The sequence below is a fragment of the Schistosoma mansoni genome, chromosome 2, assembly GCF_000237925.1.
Source record: "Schistosoma mansoni strain Puerto Rico chromosome 2, complete genome".
Taxonomy (NCBI): domain Eukaryota; kingdom Metazoa; phylum Platyhelminthes; class Trematoda; order Strigeidida; family Schistosomatidae; genus Schistosoma; species Schistosoma mansoni.
The window spans coordinates 24,629,749-24,646,284 of record NC_031496.1 but is presented as its reverse complement, the minus strand read 5'-3'; the positions used below and the strand labels follow the sequence as shown (position 1 = coordinate 24,646,284).

At 38.7% G+C, this 16,536-nt stretch overlaps 1 protein-coding gene across 1 annotated transcript in view; it reads right to left on the bottom strand.

Annotated features, from left to right (window-relative positions):
- Positions 1 to 7,834, bottom strand: part of Smp_135100 (putative dtdp-glucose 4-6-dehydratase) — a gene marked incomplete at its 5' end in the record, with an annotated part of 32,606 nt that extends 24,772 nt beyond the window's left edge. The window contains 4 exons of the mRNA XM_018796175.1: positions 4,342 to 4,446; positions 5,919 to 6,099; positions 7,615 to 7,761; positions 7,796 to 7,834. Coding sequence (XP_018650414.1) covers positions 4,342 to 4,446; positions 5,919 to 6,099; positions 7,615 to 7,761; positions 7,796 to 7,834 — 472 coding nt within the window. The remainder of the gene's footprint in view (positions 1 to 4,341; positions 4,447 to 5,918; positions 6,100 to 7,614; positions 7,762 to 7,795) is intronic.
- Between the last annotated feature and the right edge of the window lie 8,702 nt (positions 7,835 to 16,536).

The following is a 16,536-nucleotide window of genomic DNA, read 5'->3' as shown; positions in this document are numbered from 1 at the left end:
GAGAACAAACCCACACCAAAAGATAACCTTAAACAGAAGCACTAACGCAGAAACAATACTTCAACTTAAAAACTGTTTATTAAAATTATAAAATAATAGTAAACCCTACTATCTATAATTATGACCTAACATTAAGTCCGCTTCAATTTACGTATAGAAAACGTTGAATTATATCTAAACTATAAACAATACAATATAGATAAGGATTGAACTAGGTCAAAACGAAAAGTATAAATCTGTGCATTTATAAAATTTAACAATACAATATAGATTTATTGTTATAAGTGTTTTCGTTTTTTGTTAGTTTTGAGATAATGAGTTTTTGAAGTTTTAAAAATTTCAGATGGGGTTTTGCGGACATTGTAGCAATTTCAATAGTTGAGATCATAAGTCAATTGAAGCTGGACCATCATGGGAAACCTGGAAACATTGGACGGTCGTTTCGTCCCATTGTGGGACTCTCCAGCAGTGCGCATCCACGATCCCACCTCACGAGATTCCAAATCAAGACCGATCAACCTCGCGCGCGAGCGCTTAACCTCTAGAATACTGAGCCGGCCGGTATCCAACGGTGTTGATGTCTAACTTCAACTAATCCACGAAATTGAGTAACCATTCACCAATGTCTTTAGTGAGTTGATATCTCCTAACAGACCTGGTTAAACTCCACTGGTTACTGCTTCTCACTAGAACTCCAGGATATACCTCATGAAGCTAGTCACTGGTGAGTATATGATCATTATCAGAAGGGGGTTTTCCATGATGGTCTAGCTTCAATTGACTCATGATTTTGAAAATTTGTTGTTTACAACAGAAGTACAAATAGTTAAATAAATACATAGTGTAATGAATTTCATGTCAGTCAGTCAGCTAAAACGTAAGACCAGGGACATTTATGCATCGGTCCAAGTTGCCATACCTCGTTAGCACAACAAGATGAACACCGGATTCATAGAAGTAGTTAATTTAGTGGTGGTAATATAGAAAAGATAGGTTGTATATAATGATATATTATAGGAAGGAAGAACGTTATGAAGCAATTTTAATCTTAACGTTTAAGGGAAGATAAAGAGTGTATACACCTACGCCATACCTCTAACAGCACTCAAGACCACTGTATTCATAATCAATCTCCTTCTTCACTTCCTACTATTCCTTCTACCTCGACTTTCAACAATAAACTTCCTCTTTCGGTTTCCTCCTCAAGTGTCACCATGGCCAACGATTCTAGTGCGCGAAACACTGTCCCAGGTCTACTAAAACCTCGCTCCAAACTACACATTGGAGCCTTCAACGTACATACCCTAAGTCAAATGAATTTCATGTAATATATATTATGTAAGTAGCATTATTAAGGTTTGACTTCATAATTTCATTTTGTGAATAATTCATGCATAAATTATTTCTTCATAATGTATGATTTCAAATAAGATATTTAAATTATGGCTAACAGTGGGATCCAGGGCACGAGTTTTCCTTCAACATCAGTGTCATCCACTAAAATTACCTAGATAATAGTATGGATGTTTACAGTGAGACTCAAACTCAATAATTAGATGAGCCTTCAGAAAAAACACGTGCTAATCCATGTTATACTCTCCTGTTTTTGATATATTAAGGACTGTATTTAACCAAATTATGTCAGTATATAAGCAATGATTTTGCCTACACATAAAAGGTTATAACAAGTGGCTATCAGGACTCAGTGGCTGAGTGGATAACACGATGGCGTTTGAAGCGAACAGTACTGAGGTTCGAGTCCCAGAGTGAATATCAACTCTGAGATGCAGGTACACCCAGCTGACGAGTCCCAAATAGGACGAAACGCGCGTCCTGGACTTCACTGCTAGCCACTATCCATCTTTGCTTATAATGCTTGTGAATGAAAGCTATATCGAGGCAATACGCACAGTATGTACATATGTCAATTAGAGACTGACCAGTTGCAGTCCTAAACATCGATGGGAAGATTCAAACAAACAATACTAAATGAATTTAAAGGTTATTATAGTTTAGAAAAGTATTAACATTTAAATCCAAGAAGTATATCATACCCTGGTTAAGATTTATCAGGTTAGTAAACCAACATTTTCAATTACCATCTATTCTTGATTTCATGTTTGTGGTTTGCTACTTGTTATCGATTGTTCCCACCATTAAATATATGGGCATCTTTTACGGATTTACTGATTTTAACGTCATATTACTAACAGCTAGAAGTTGTAGTTTCGCCTAAATATCAATCAGTTGAGTGTTTAAAAACCATTATAGCAAAAAAGCTAGGTGCTTTGAATACAAATCTTCCAGATGTGTTGTAAAGAAACAAAGTTGTAACAATACAGCAGGAGCTACAGTAGCCTCTTTAGAAGGACAACATGAAAACTCGTGAGGGATTTAATATATTTCATGAGGAAGTGAATTATAAGTTTGATTGATTTTCCTATTAACGTACAGATAGTCATCCCCATCCACCACACGGAAACATACAGATAAAATTCCAACTAAATCTACTGTTAGAATTCTGGTTAGAAGTTTTGTATGACATGGTTCAGTACTAGTCATGATAGAGTAGATGCATTTATGATTCATCTTACCATGAATCTTAAGCTTCAATGTTCCTTCACATGTATCTTTCCACTCTGTCTGTTCAAAGAGTATTCGTAATGGATTGATCACGGAGTAATGATCGATTTCATGTCTATCAGGTCCTTCTTAATACAGCTCGAATCCTATCGATTAAGCGTATTTTCAAAGTTCAGTCTTTATTACTATTATTATTGATGACTTTATTCATTTATCACTGCTGCTACATTATTTAGATTTATTTCGTTGTGATGTGATAAGTTAGACTAATACACTTGTATGTCCTTATATGTGTTGATTATAACTAACTGTCAGAATTCATACGCTTCAAATCCTATTGTGAACACTATTCCATAAGAAGTGGTGAATGAGCACTGATGTTGGCGGATATCGAACAGTTATGCAATGCTGCCTTACTTTGAATAATACTGTAGATTGTCAGTTTTTAACAAAAACAGCAAAGCTTCAAATCGAAATACTTTCAAACAATTTTACCGAATGTTGATGAACATAATTAATTTTAGTATAAATTTTCTGAAACTCTATTGGAAACCTATAAGTCATTCTAATTAACTCTTCTATTTGTGAATAATGCAGTCGCATTCCAGTTACATAGATAATTGTCCTTCTACACAAGTGAATTACATTGAGTTATAAAATTTAAATAGTTTACGTATTCTATAACTTTACACATAATCACTGGAAAAATAGATGGCACTGTATGACTCTTTTATCCTACTATGGTATTCATCAACAGTGTACGCACATATGACCCCACTAGGAATAGAACACAGGACCTTCAAATCTAATAAAGAGAGCTTAACATTCATACCACTGAGTTTGTATCCAACGATACCTACTTTTACACTTCGGTCAATTCGACTTTATTAATTGCAATGATATCCTACTTCTTGGAATATTTGAACGTATTATGTTTATTTGTTTATTTGAACACATAAATATTTGTACAAGGAGGCACAAGATACATATGCGCCACACAAATCTCATCTGATTTGTGTGAGGGCTGTGGTACTGCCCAGATGCCCAAACCGAAGCAGGTGGTTTTCGTAGGGGGCCACACCCGGAGCCTGTGACCTAAAGAATTGATCCACAAGGCAGTGGAACATCGAGAGGAGATGCAGTCTCATGGTAGACGGTGACTAACGATTGATTCATACGCCATTTGTTCCCTCAGCATACTGGAGCCCATATGCACCATTGGTTTGTAATCAGGGTTTTCCAACTCCCCTAGGTGAACTCACTGTGTCCACCAACCCGGTTAAAGCGCAGGAAATTCGCTTTTCGTCCTCTCAATTTCGTAAACAACAGTAATGCCACGAGAAGGCAGTGATTAGGACTTCCCTGGTAGAGGCTATATACGCATGGCCATATGTGAGCATTTCGAGAGGGAGTGCGGACTCTCCCTACTCTCAGTCGTACTAGGGCATTTGAGGGCGAACGTATTATGTTAGCTAAAGAACGTATTATGTATTCTATAGTTAATTGTGAGTTCATTATAAGAATTACTTTCAAACGTTTACGTATTTTGCTGATTCGTTGTTATCACATAGATATAGTAAGTTGTACGTAAAAATATGAACAGATGAATATCTATAACGTTGAATCATTAAACAGACATAGAAAAAATCTCTTTGATATTAGTCTGTTTGTAGACCAAAAACTTAAATGAAAATACATTAATTACAGTAATAAAAAGATGATACCAATTATTTAACATCTTATCTTGATATAACTTACCTAACATATTTAAAGTACCCAATGTGTTTGCCTTAATAGTACGTATAGGATTATGCATATAATGTTGGGGTGATGCTGGTGAAGCTAAGTGATAAATCTCATCCACTAAAAAGGATTGATACATAAATTTTATAAATATGACATTGTTAAGAATCTTATTTGATTATTTATGAAAGTTAGTTTGTTAACTTTATGATTAGTTAAAAATAATTTTATGTAAATGTAAAGCTGTCTAGTACTAGTTTGTGGGGACTTTTCAGTAATGCATAACTGTGAACATAAATGGGTTTGTACCTGAGATAAAAAAGAGTTTGATAAATAATATGTTAGTATAGATGAGGTGAGTTGAGCAAAATGTTGAGTTCGTAACTTTGTATCGCGAACCGATTTCAATCAGAGAACCTTAAATAACTGTGAATGACAGAACAGATATTTCGTCTCAGTATGATACACCTCATCGATGAATATCTACAACTCATGACTTTCAAGGTTCTCGAGAAGAACCTAAACTTCAGATCATAGGGCTGGGATATAATGGGTCGCATTCCCAATCCCAATGGGTTCGTGATATTTTATGTCCATTATACATCTCATTTGGTAATGTGTCTCACATCCAGCGTGTTTGAACTCCACTGATCGTGACTTCTCAACAGAATTTAGTCGGTAGTATAGATATGATAAATGTCAGTAATAAGGATTGTAGATAATTCTGAGTTTGTAGTAGCTTTATTCAATTATTTGATTTTATTGCAGTAACGTATTATCAGAACTGTATGTGTAATATCGCAACAAATTTTTGTTTAACATACGTCCAAATTGTAATTATTCAAAAATATATCTTATAAAGTCTGTCCATAATCAGCATCTATCACTCATTTTCAATTGTGAAGGCTTTTCGCTAGTTCATATGGTACAGCTATTTCTCCCGTCTATCATATCTGAGATACATGAATTCAGATGTATTAGCCACTTATTTTTCTAGAATGACAGAAAATGAAGACATTCAAGTCAATAAATAGAGTCTTTTGGTATGGGGTTCTTAATATTTATGATTGCAATAATTTCACAGCCTTTTATAATAACTCATGAGTGGACACAGTGTTCACGATCATTCAATTTAAACAAATGTAATCTAGGAAGGTTCATTGTAATATTTATTCCATAAGTAAATAGGTGCTCTAGACGTTTGACCAAACCGCCTTACAAATTATCACTGATCACTCTGTTAATACCAGTTTGTAGTTAAAGTTACATATATAAGTGTGAATTTGTGTTGAATTCTGTTGGGTCGATGGTCTTAAAGCCTTTTACCTGTATTTTGTTCAAGTCGACATTTCTCAACAATACTTAAAGGAACGTACTCTCTTGTAAACTATCACCTTCAGAAAGAAAAATACAGTACTTTCTGCATAAACAATAATTTATATGACTTCAACAGAATCTCATCACTTCTTTAGATTGGGTGTCTTTCTGAATAATAATTACATAATTCCTTTAAACCGGTACAAGCACCGTTCTAACATTGTTTTAAATTATTAGGCAACAATTGTAAACATAAGCATAGATAATATAATCACCTTCCACATATATAGGATTAGTAACATCATGGTGTAAAAGTTCAAAATTGCTATGTCCAACCCAATGTTCGATATTATGTCGTTTTCCTGTGAAAAAATTGTCTAAAGCTATAACCTCGTGACCATCCTGCATTAATTTATCAACTAAATGGGAGCCCACAAAACCAGCACCACCAGTTACCTAATAAGGGAAAAAATAACTGATAGAAAATAATCAATCATATTTGAGGCAAACAGAACAAATTTGAATAGCTCAATTTTATCAAAATTGATAATCTTATGTTTGTCTGTTACGGATTTATTATAAGCTAAAAATAGCAGATATTCAAAACCATTGAAGAGTTTCATATTTCTCGAATGTCCGAATAGTCATTAGTTAAGCACTGTGGTCAGAAAATAAATAGCTAACGTTATGATCATAATTCATCATTTCCTATTTTATTTCAAGAATATTTCTCAGGACTAATGGTAAATGAAAAATGTTTCAGTAGTATAAGAAATAATGGTATATTCGATTCATTCCTCAGGACAAAGAAACATCAGAAAATCAAACTAATATTCTTTATTTAACTCCTTTTTTACATTGTTTTGAGTTAGGTCCACAGTGATCAATATAAATTTTAGGTCAGAGAAATAAGAGTTTGTGGAATCGTTTGTTTACCCATTTATTTAAGGCATATCAATCTTGCCACTCAAAAAGTTGCCCACAAAGCAATAATATTGTGGAAATGTAAACAATTATCAGAGGAGATGCACCCAATAGTGCTACATCAGCTCTGGTGCTTAATTTGATACTTACCTTAACCAAATAGGATTAGTGTCACAGGTTCTTCGGATATCAGCATGTGAAAAGTGTTTTCCGACTAACAGATGGAGGAGTCTGCGTTACTTTATAATAGTCTTGAGTACTAGTCACAGATATATAGCACATGTCAATATCAAGACTTTCCAAAGACAAACCCAGACCTATCTGTCATTCCACTTGCGTCGAAATGTATATGTTGGAGCAGGTAAGGTTAAATGCGTAGATTCAGGAAAACTGTACTGGTTTTGTATTCAGTGATATCATTTAAAAGATTGACCACTCGCCGATTCGAACCCGCTTATGCTAGGCAGAACATTCAACAGAGACAAGCTACTGGGCGAATTAAGGAGTAATAGTATACAAATAATAGTAATAGAACATAATAGTAATCATGATGGTAGTAATAATAATTGCTTTGCGCAATATTATACGCGTACGGCACACAATATTTCATAATATGTATATATGCATACATGGGTAAAATAAGCAGATGAAATTATATAAAGTTAAACAGAAACCTTATGGGAAAGTATGAATCTTTACAACAGTGAGTTTGCTACAGGTCCAAGGGTAGAGGTTCTGATTAGGTTATCCCCAAAAAACTGTTAGCACAAAACACGTGATACACGTGAGATTTTATTTGTCTCTATAAATAGAATGAAATAGATACCTGAAGCATCGCTATATAAGATTCTTTATTATAGGGTAATTGGAGGTACAAATTGGTTGACTAATGAGATGTCGACAGAATATTTTTTTAGTGATTACCCACGGCTGTATTATTTTATAGCCTGGGATACTTTGAAAACTCAGGACAAAGCGGAGCTCTATTTGACAAACATTGAAAAACCCAAAGAAAAACAGCTGTTTGCTAGTCAACAAAGGGATTACCAGTATCCTTTTCTTCTTCGTCCAATGAAGCTGCTTGACCGGTAACCACTTTTTCGCACAACTAGGCTGGTCAGCTACTAAAGCATTTGCAAAATTGTCTGCCGGACATGTGTCGCAGTCTACTACACTGAAATAGATTAAAGCAGTCTAAACACTGATAAAACATTGAAAAGGAACCTACAACTAATATCACTAAGACTTCCCTTGCCTTCGAGGACATTATAACGGTAAACTGACGAGAATATCTATATATGCGCTAACTATACAATTCCAGAAGCACCTGCCCACATATTGAGATCTGCGGATTTTACAGGTCACACTGACAAAATTTAGTGTGGTGGATTAAAACAATAAGCTGAAAAAACATCAGCGACTTTGAAGTTTTGTTGTTGATCAATTGTTTGTTTATTGAACAGTGTTTCTGTCTTTGTCTAAAACTACCATCTTATTTAACGAATGATAACTGATTCAAATGGTTCAAACGGTTGAGGACGGAATAGAAGAAGCTTTCGCTTAACGGGCTTCCGTGTCTAGTAGCAGTGGATCACCAATACCTCCAGGCAAAAACCTAGGTATATGAACGATAATAGGGGAAAAAAAGAATTTGGTAAATCATAATAATATGCTATCCTTAGTCCTTAAGAATAAGTCAAGTTTCCTCTTAAAGGACTCCTGGGAGGTCGCATGGACTAGCTCAGTCGGCAGCGAATTCCAGCACTTGACAACTGTAACGGAGTAGAAGTTGTGTCTGCAGTCTGTTCTGCTATATAGGGTCTCCAATTTCTGGGTGTTACCTCTCAGGTTAGTGTTATGACTAAGCTTAAGAAGATGTTTAAGGGGATGACCAGAAGTATTAAGGATACTGTAGGTCATAAGAAGGTCACCTCTAAGACGCCTGTACTCTAACGGGTAAAGGTTAAGTGATTTGAGGCGCTCTTCATAAGGTTTGAATTTGAGTCCCCGAACTGATTTCGTGGCTCGACGTTGTATACGTTCCAGAGTGTCCTTATCCTTTTGGAGGGAGGGAGGAAATACTATGTTTCCGTACTCTAAATGGGGACGAATAGAGCTACTAAAGATTATGTGGAGGGTTCTACCGTCAAACTGGCCAAAAATGTGCTTCAATGTTACCAGTGCAAGGTTTGCTTGAGAGGCGTTTATGTCACAGTTCGCATACGATTTCAGGTCATAGGGTACCAACACTCCTAAATCTTTTTCGACTTGGGAAACTTCTAGAGGGGAGTTACCTAAGTTATAACTATAGTCTGCAACATGTCTCACATGGACTACTTTGCACTTTGAAGTGTTGAAGGTAAGTCTGTTGTTGTCCGCCCAACTTCGAAGTCGGGTCAGATCCTCCTGAAGAACTAGTATATCATTATGATTACGTATCTCTCTCCAAAGTTTCACATCATCAGCAAAAAGCAATAAGTCAGATGAAACTTGTTGAGGTAGATCGTTAATGTAAATCAAGAAGAGAAGAGGTCCTAGTATTGAGCCCTGGGGGACCTCAATAGGACATTCCATAGCCTGAGGGAGAGTGAAGTTAACCCTGACCTTAAAGTGTCGGTTTCCTAAATATGAAGAGAGCCAGTCAATCAAAGGGGGTTTTATACCCAATCGTCTAAGCTTCTTGATAAGACATACGTGGTTGACCCTATCAAAAGCTTTTGAGAAATCCAGGTAGATGACGTCAACCTCCCCTTGCGATCAAGGATGGTTGTCCATCTATCCACCGCAGTCAGCAGGTTGGTCATACGAGAATGACCTTTTCTGAAACCGTGCTGCTGAGGTGAGAAGAACTTTGAAGATGATAAGTATTCTACTATACCGCCGTATATTAGGGACTCCATAATTTTGGAAGGTATGGAGAGAAGGGCCACTGGTCGGTAGCTTGAGGGTTCACTGCGTCGACCTCCTTTGAAAATTGGTGTGATGTGGGCCAGCTTCCAAATTTCCTGTAGTTTGCCTCTGCTTAGCGAGTGTGCAAACATCACGGTAAGTGGTGTCGCCAGGATTGAAGCTGCTTCCCTCAAAACAGCAGAATGAACCATATCCGGACCAGGAGAAGTGTCTTTTCTTAGGTTGTAGTGCCGCGATTTGTTAATCGTTCGTTTCGATAACCGATATAATTCTAATCTTAACGGCGCGTAAAATCAGAAGACAAAGGATAGCAGCAACTAAAGTTTATTTTCGAATAACTCAGGTCAGAAAGTTAACAACACCTGAGCGAATAATAACGAGCGAGTGAACAGGCGAATAAGCGAAGGAAGCGAACGAGGCGGAAATGACATGCAGTGGAGATGGCTGGGGAGCCAACTCGAGAGCGAAGCGAAAGATAATGCGTATTGGAGATGGCTGGGAAGCCAACTCAATTTAAGCACGCGTTAATCAACATTTATAGTCGGACAAAAATGAGTGACAGACATATGATGAATAAGATACGAAGTGTGCACACATATACGCTCATATAAAAAGTACTCAAGGTTAATAAGCAAATGATTAACAAGATCAAAGGATGACTCAGTGTACAGGTGAATTGGCTTGGCCAGTAGCTAGAATAAAGTATATGGGCTTAACATAACAACTGATACTACAAGGTGCTGCAGTTTACGGAGCACCAGGTCAGCACTCAGGTCCACTTCGGAAAGTCCTGTACAGGTGTAGGTGAAGCCTCCGTCAGTATAGTTGATGTGGGTCAGCTGGAATGTCTGGGAGTATTGTTCAGCCAAGAGGTTAGCGGCATCACCGTCGTTATTGGTCGTGCCATTAGGACCAAGCAGTTGGGAAACTCCAGTTTTGCCTTGTCGAAGAGAAGCTGCGTAACTGAATAAGCTTTTCGGATTGGAGACCAATTTATCGATAAGCTTGGTCTGGAACTGAAGCCTGTCTTCTCTTATTGCCTTTGAACATATGTTCCTTATGCGTTTATATTGCCTGTATGCGTCGTTATTCTCGGTTCGTTTATATTCGGCCCAACAGTGCCTTTTGCGGCTTAGCAAACGACGAATGCGGCTCTTGATGATTGGAGGTTGTTTGTAGCTTTTTGGGACCATTTGAGGGACTGAATGCTCAGTAGCACATAAGATCGTGTGCAGTAAAAAATCCCAATGAGCATCCACTTCAAGTTGAGGGTGAACATCCCAATCCACCTGTTGTAGATAGTCCTGTAAAGCTAACACATTCAACCGTTTGAAGTTCCAGAGCTTGTTGCTAGTAGGATATCTTAGCTCCGTTTTGCTGACAAAGCTGAATGATAAGACGGCGTGATCACTTTTCCCCAGGGGAGCCAGGATTGAGAGGCCGTCAACTAGGAATTTTTCATTTGTGAATACCCAGTCTAAGCGAGACAGAGTTTAACTGTTTCTCCAACGAGTTGCCGACTTCACATTTTCGAATAATCATAGGTCACCGATGAGGTTGAAGAACAGAGCTTCAGTAGAGTTGGCACCACCAATGTATGTATGTTCCACGAAGTTGATTCTAGGAAGATTGAAGTCCCCTAGAATCAGGATTTGAGAGAATCCGAGACGCGTAGAGCGAGTTAATCCTTCCAGCAGACGTTTGTCATACTCGATGTTGGCAGTGGGCTTCCTGTAGATGACCCCAACTAGACACCTCGAGGTGGTAGACAATCTTACTGAGCAGCATACTGACTCATCAAGATTGAGAAACTCTTGGTTGTGAAGTTGGTGCGCATCCAGGCATGACCATATGTATAGTGCTATTTAACTTGTTCAAAATGGTGGTTGAAGAAGTATAAGTCTTCAGTCTTCAGTAATAAGGATAGTAGGTTGATGAACCTGTGTTGGTCCTGAAAGATTTCCTTCCAGTGAAGGTCCAGCATCTTCTTGAAAATGTTCACTGATGGTGCTGATACCACTTGTTCTGGTAAAGCGTTCCAGTCATTGACCACTCAATGAGAAAAACGGGACCCCACCTTTAGTGTATTAGATCGCGGTTTCTGAACCTTCTTGCTATGACCTCGGAGATTATTAGTGCTGGAGGGAGCAAAAAGATAAGACATATTAACACCCAGATCAAAATTAAAGATACGAAATGCCAGTATAAGGTCACCTCGTGTCCTACGATAAGATAAGGGGAAAAGGTTTAGACGTTTCAAACGCTCATCGTAAGGGAGTTTAGAAAGACCCTTTACTAATTTTGTCCCCACACGCTGGACACGCTCAAGCGATTTAGTATCTAAAACAACTCATAACGTCATTGAATAAGAAAAAGAGAATTCAGCGAAGAAAATTTTCTTTTCGACGAAATCATTTACTTAAGCTGTGCATCAGTACGTCACCTCGTTATTTATTGTCGAGTCAATTTATAATGCAATCTTTCCTAGCCTCCTGTAGACATATATTTTCCATATAACTATATATACGAATGTACAGCTTAAGTAAATGATTTCGTCGAGAAGAAAATTTTCTTCTCTGAATTCTCGATTTAGTATCCTTTATCAGACATAGGCTAGCTGCTTGGATACAGTATTCTAAGTGTGGCCTTACATAGGTGGGATATAAAATTCGAAACATCTCGTCAAAGCATTTAAATGCTCGGCGAAGTGACCATAGCGCACGATAACCTTTGGAAGCAGCCGCATTGCAGTGCGTAGTAGTTTTCAAGTCGTGACTTATAGTTACTCCTAAGTCTTTATGCTCTTGAACGCGTGAAAGAGATGTACCATTAATGGTATAGTGGTAACTAATATCGTGCCCGATGTGCATGAACACGCTCTTCCTGGAATTAACTTCCAAGCCTCAATCATGAGCCCATCTAACTAATTCGTCTAAATCAGCTTACAGATGACAACGATCAGTCTCACTTCTTATTGTTCTCCAGATTTTAGCATCATCCGCAAACAATAATGTCGACGACTTAAGTAAGAGGTAACTCATTAACATACAGAAGGAAAAGTAAAGGGCCTAAGAATGGTGCTTTGGGGTACACCACTATTGACCGGCTTCCATTCGGATAGCGTTCCATTGATCCTCACTCTCTGTCTGCGGTCACATAAGAAGCTCCCTATCCATTCCTGTATAGCACCTGTTATTCCAAAGCTCGAGAGCTTCTGCATAAGACCCAAGTGTGAAACCTTGTCAATCGCTTTGCTAAAATCTATGAATATAACGTCTACAGACAGGCCGTTGTCTAGGGCAGCTGTCCAATCCTTTCTCGCAATGAGTAAGTTAGTGAAGCATGAATGTTTGTTACGAAACCCATGTTGCTCGGGAGTTAACAGATTGCACGAATCTATGTGACTCAGTAGCTTAGCCCGAATTAATTTTTCAAGTAATTTAACTACTATGCTGATCAGGCTAACAGGCCGGCAGTTAGATACGATCCGTCTCTGACCATCCTTAAGTATAGGACTAACTATGGCGTCTTTCCAGTCTCTAGGTAGTTGAGCGTGTGAAAGGGACATGTTGAAGAGCGTCGTGAGCGGTTTGAGATAATGTCCGCAAGCGATGACAGCAAACGTGGATGTAACCCACCGGGGCCTGGTATCTTGCAAGGTTTGAGGTTAGTTATCAATGGAAGAACAATATCCTCGGTCACGCGTATAGGTCCTATGGCTGGTATCTCGTTGTCAATGGGACAAGTAGTTGTAACACTACACGTAGAGTAGACTTCACTGAAATAGTTTGCAAATGTCTCAGCTTTCGCTAGATCAGATTCAGCTAGTAAATCTGAATTTTCGTTTAACAGTAACGGGGGGATACCATCATTACGTTTTGCCCGCGTTTTGACGTACGAAAACAGTCGCTTCGGACAGGTACAGCTATCGTATACCAACTGTCGTTCGTAAGCGGTACGGGATTTAGCTATGGTCTTTTTACATATATTCCGGGTTTTTTTATATTCGCACTTAAATGATGCTTGACCTGTTGACAAGAATAAGTCCCAGAAGTGTTTCCTACGCTTCAACAGCTTCCGGGTTTCCTTATTAATCCATGGAGGGCAATGTGATAGCTTACGTGCTGACCATGGGATAAACGGTTGAGTTACGGATTCGAACGTAGACTTAAACCTATTCCATGCATCGTCGATCGATCCAATAGCATCGACCGACCAGTCAATCGAGATAGCATAGTCCCTGATTGCCGGAATATTAGCTCTCCAGATATTAGGACGGGGTGGAGCAGATGCAAATTCTATACCATGTATCCGGAACTTAAAGGAAAGTACGACATGGTCACTATTCACCAGTGGGGGAAGGTGTTGAGTGTCGACGACATCTTCACAGTGGTGTGTGAGGACAAGGTCTATCAATGACGGATTACGTTCCAAGTCAATATGTGTCGGCTTAACGATACATTGTACAAGTGCACATTGAATAAGTGATGATAGAAGGACGCTATCGAAACTCCCACCTGGAGCTGTAAGCTCTATCCAGTTGATAGGCAGTGCGTCGAAGTCTCCAATGATGAGACAACATTCTGCCTTACTCCAAGAACAGATGTGCCTTAAGATAAAGTCGTCAGCAAGACAACACGAACTACGGTACATTCCTCCTAAAGTCACTAACCCGTTTCTAGACCTAATTGTACAACATACTACTTCATACGTACCACTTACATGCGCCTCCGATATGATCGAGTGTATGCGGAAGTGGTCCCTAACATATGATATTATGCCTCCTTCCTTGCGACTTCTAACTCTATCACTTCTGATGCAGATGTTGCCTGAAATAATGGGAGAACAGTCTATATCTACAGTGAGCCGAGTTTCGGTGATAACAATTATATCCGGATTTAGTTCGTCCACCATCAAACTTAACTCAGACATCTTATTTCGAAGACTACGGGCATTCGTGTAACACACATTTAAGGTGTTTTTGGAGACATACGTTCTACCCACACAGGTCTCGGAAGCATTGGCTTCCAAGACCTGACTACCCGAAAACCCTTAGTCGTAAGGTTCGTTTCACCGTTTAGCTTTCGAGTTTTTAACTCTGTCAGGGCATTCTTCCACTTGATCCGATCCTCAAGTGGCCAGTCAGGTCGAATACGAATATTTGAGTCCCGAATTGTGCGTGCGTTATTCAGTACTACGTCCCTTTCCTCAAAATTACCGAGCACTAATTTAAGGATCCTTCTCTGTTGGGTTTCGCCTCCAACATATTTACCGAGTCTGATGACTTTCGAGATATGTACTCCTGAGACCTCATCGGGCAGTACATTTCTGATGAGAGATCCCACTAACTGCAGGTCGTGGGCATGTCTCTTAACAGGATCGGTGTCTTTCGATTCTTCCAAGTTCCAAATGATTACACTAGGGACCTGTTTAACTTCTTTAAAAGTCGTGTTCACGGATTTCGACCGTGATGTCAGATCCTGCCGGTTAGCTACTGGCTTCTTACTGTTAGCTTTCTTCATAACAGTGTCGTGTGAGTCGAGCGAGTGACTCACAACATTTGGTGAAGCCAAACTGTTCCCATCCACAACAGTGCTAAATATTTTCTTACATTTGGACTTGAGCGGAGTTGCCTGGTGCGCAGGACGTGGGTCCAACAAGGACTTGTCGACTTTACGCGCACTCTCTTTGGGTATTTGTCCTTCTCTTTTACGTTTCCGCGTAATCCATTTCCCACTAGTCTCAGCATCCAGATTGGAACTACTCTGGACGATAGTGGTTCTAGCCGGTTCATCAGTCGCTGCTAAAGCAACTTGTTCCTCAGTACTTAATGGCGTGTCTTTCATTGGTTGTATCGGAGTAGAAGTTTTTGTTTCGTGTTGCAAAATTGGGTGTCTGGTACCTGCCATGGCAGCATTTACGACACTGATACAATCTTCGTTATCAGTATCCATGTTGCCTGCACGGCCTACGTCGACCTTTTTAGCTAACGCTAGAACGCTAATGGCTTCCTGAATGAGTAATGTCTTACTTGAGCAACAAAACATACAGAGCCAATGAGGATTGGGTTTGGAACACCTTTTATAGGCAGCAGGGCTTAAGCGGGTGCACATTTTGTGAAACCACTTCTTACATTCGTCACATTTCATCCCTTGTTCCACGGGGAATAAGCAATATGGCTGTCCACACTTGTGTGCAGAGCCGACCATCTTAGAATGAAGCAAAATGATAGGCAAGGTAGATATGTAAGACAAATCACAACCTTAATCAAATAATCAAGCCGCAGTCGACCAAGAATGCTTTGATGCAGTAAATACACAAAAGTAGGATCAAAACACACAAATACAATGTCACGTTAACTGAAATAAATTCAATTAAAGTGTAAACAGTAGTTTTGATACGTAATTTACGATCAAAACAGTGAATTTAACTCAACGAGAAACAATACCACTGTCCTTTTAAAACTATCTCTTGATAATCTTCTGTGTCCGAAATTAGTAAATGTCTTAAAACAAGGACCCATGTGCATAAAACAAATAGTAGAGAAATTTCAGTTACTTAGTATATATAGTATTCTTAGCCTGAAAGAATATATCTTTTCTTCTAGAAGGACACATAGGAAGCTGCTTGGACCAAGTCAACAGGTAGAGGATTTCTAGACTTGACTGCCCGTGAGAACTAAGTATGTTTATAGTTCTGCTTTCTGTGATGTACCTCTGATCTCTGGGTTTTGCACTCAAGAACGTTGGAGATTTAAATAGGTATGTGAAAGGATACTCAGGAATGTTTATGGAACAACAGGCCATTAAAATGTCTACTCCGAGTCTCTTATACTCTGGTGAGTTGTGATCCAGTTGTTAACTGGGCTCTTTAAAGCTTGAAATTGAGTCCTCAAACAGATCTTGTGTCTCACGTTCGGATACGTTCCAGAGTATTCTTATCCCTTGGGACTGAGGGATGAAAACTTTGTGTCTGTACCGTAAATGAGATCTAACAAAGCTGCAAAGATTGAATGAAACTTTTTATTATCAAAGTGACCCCAAAGTTATAGTTGCAAGA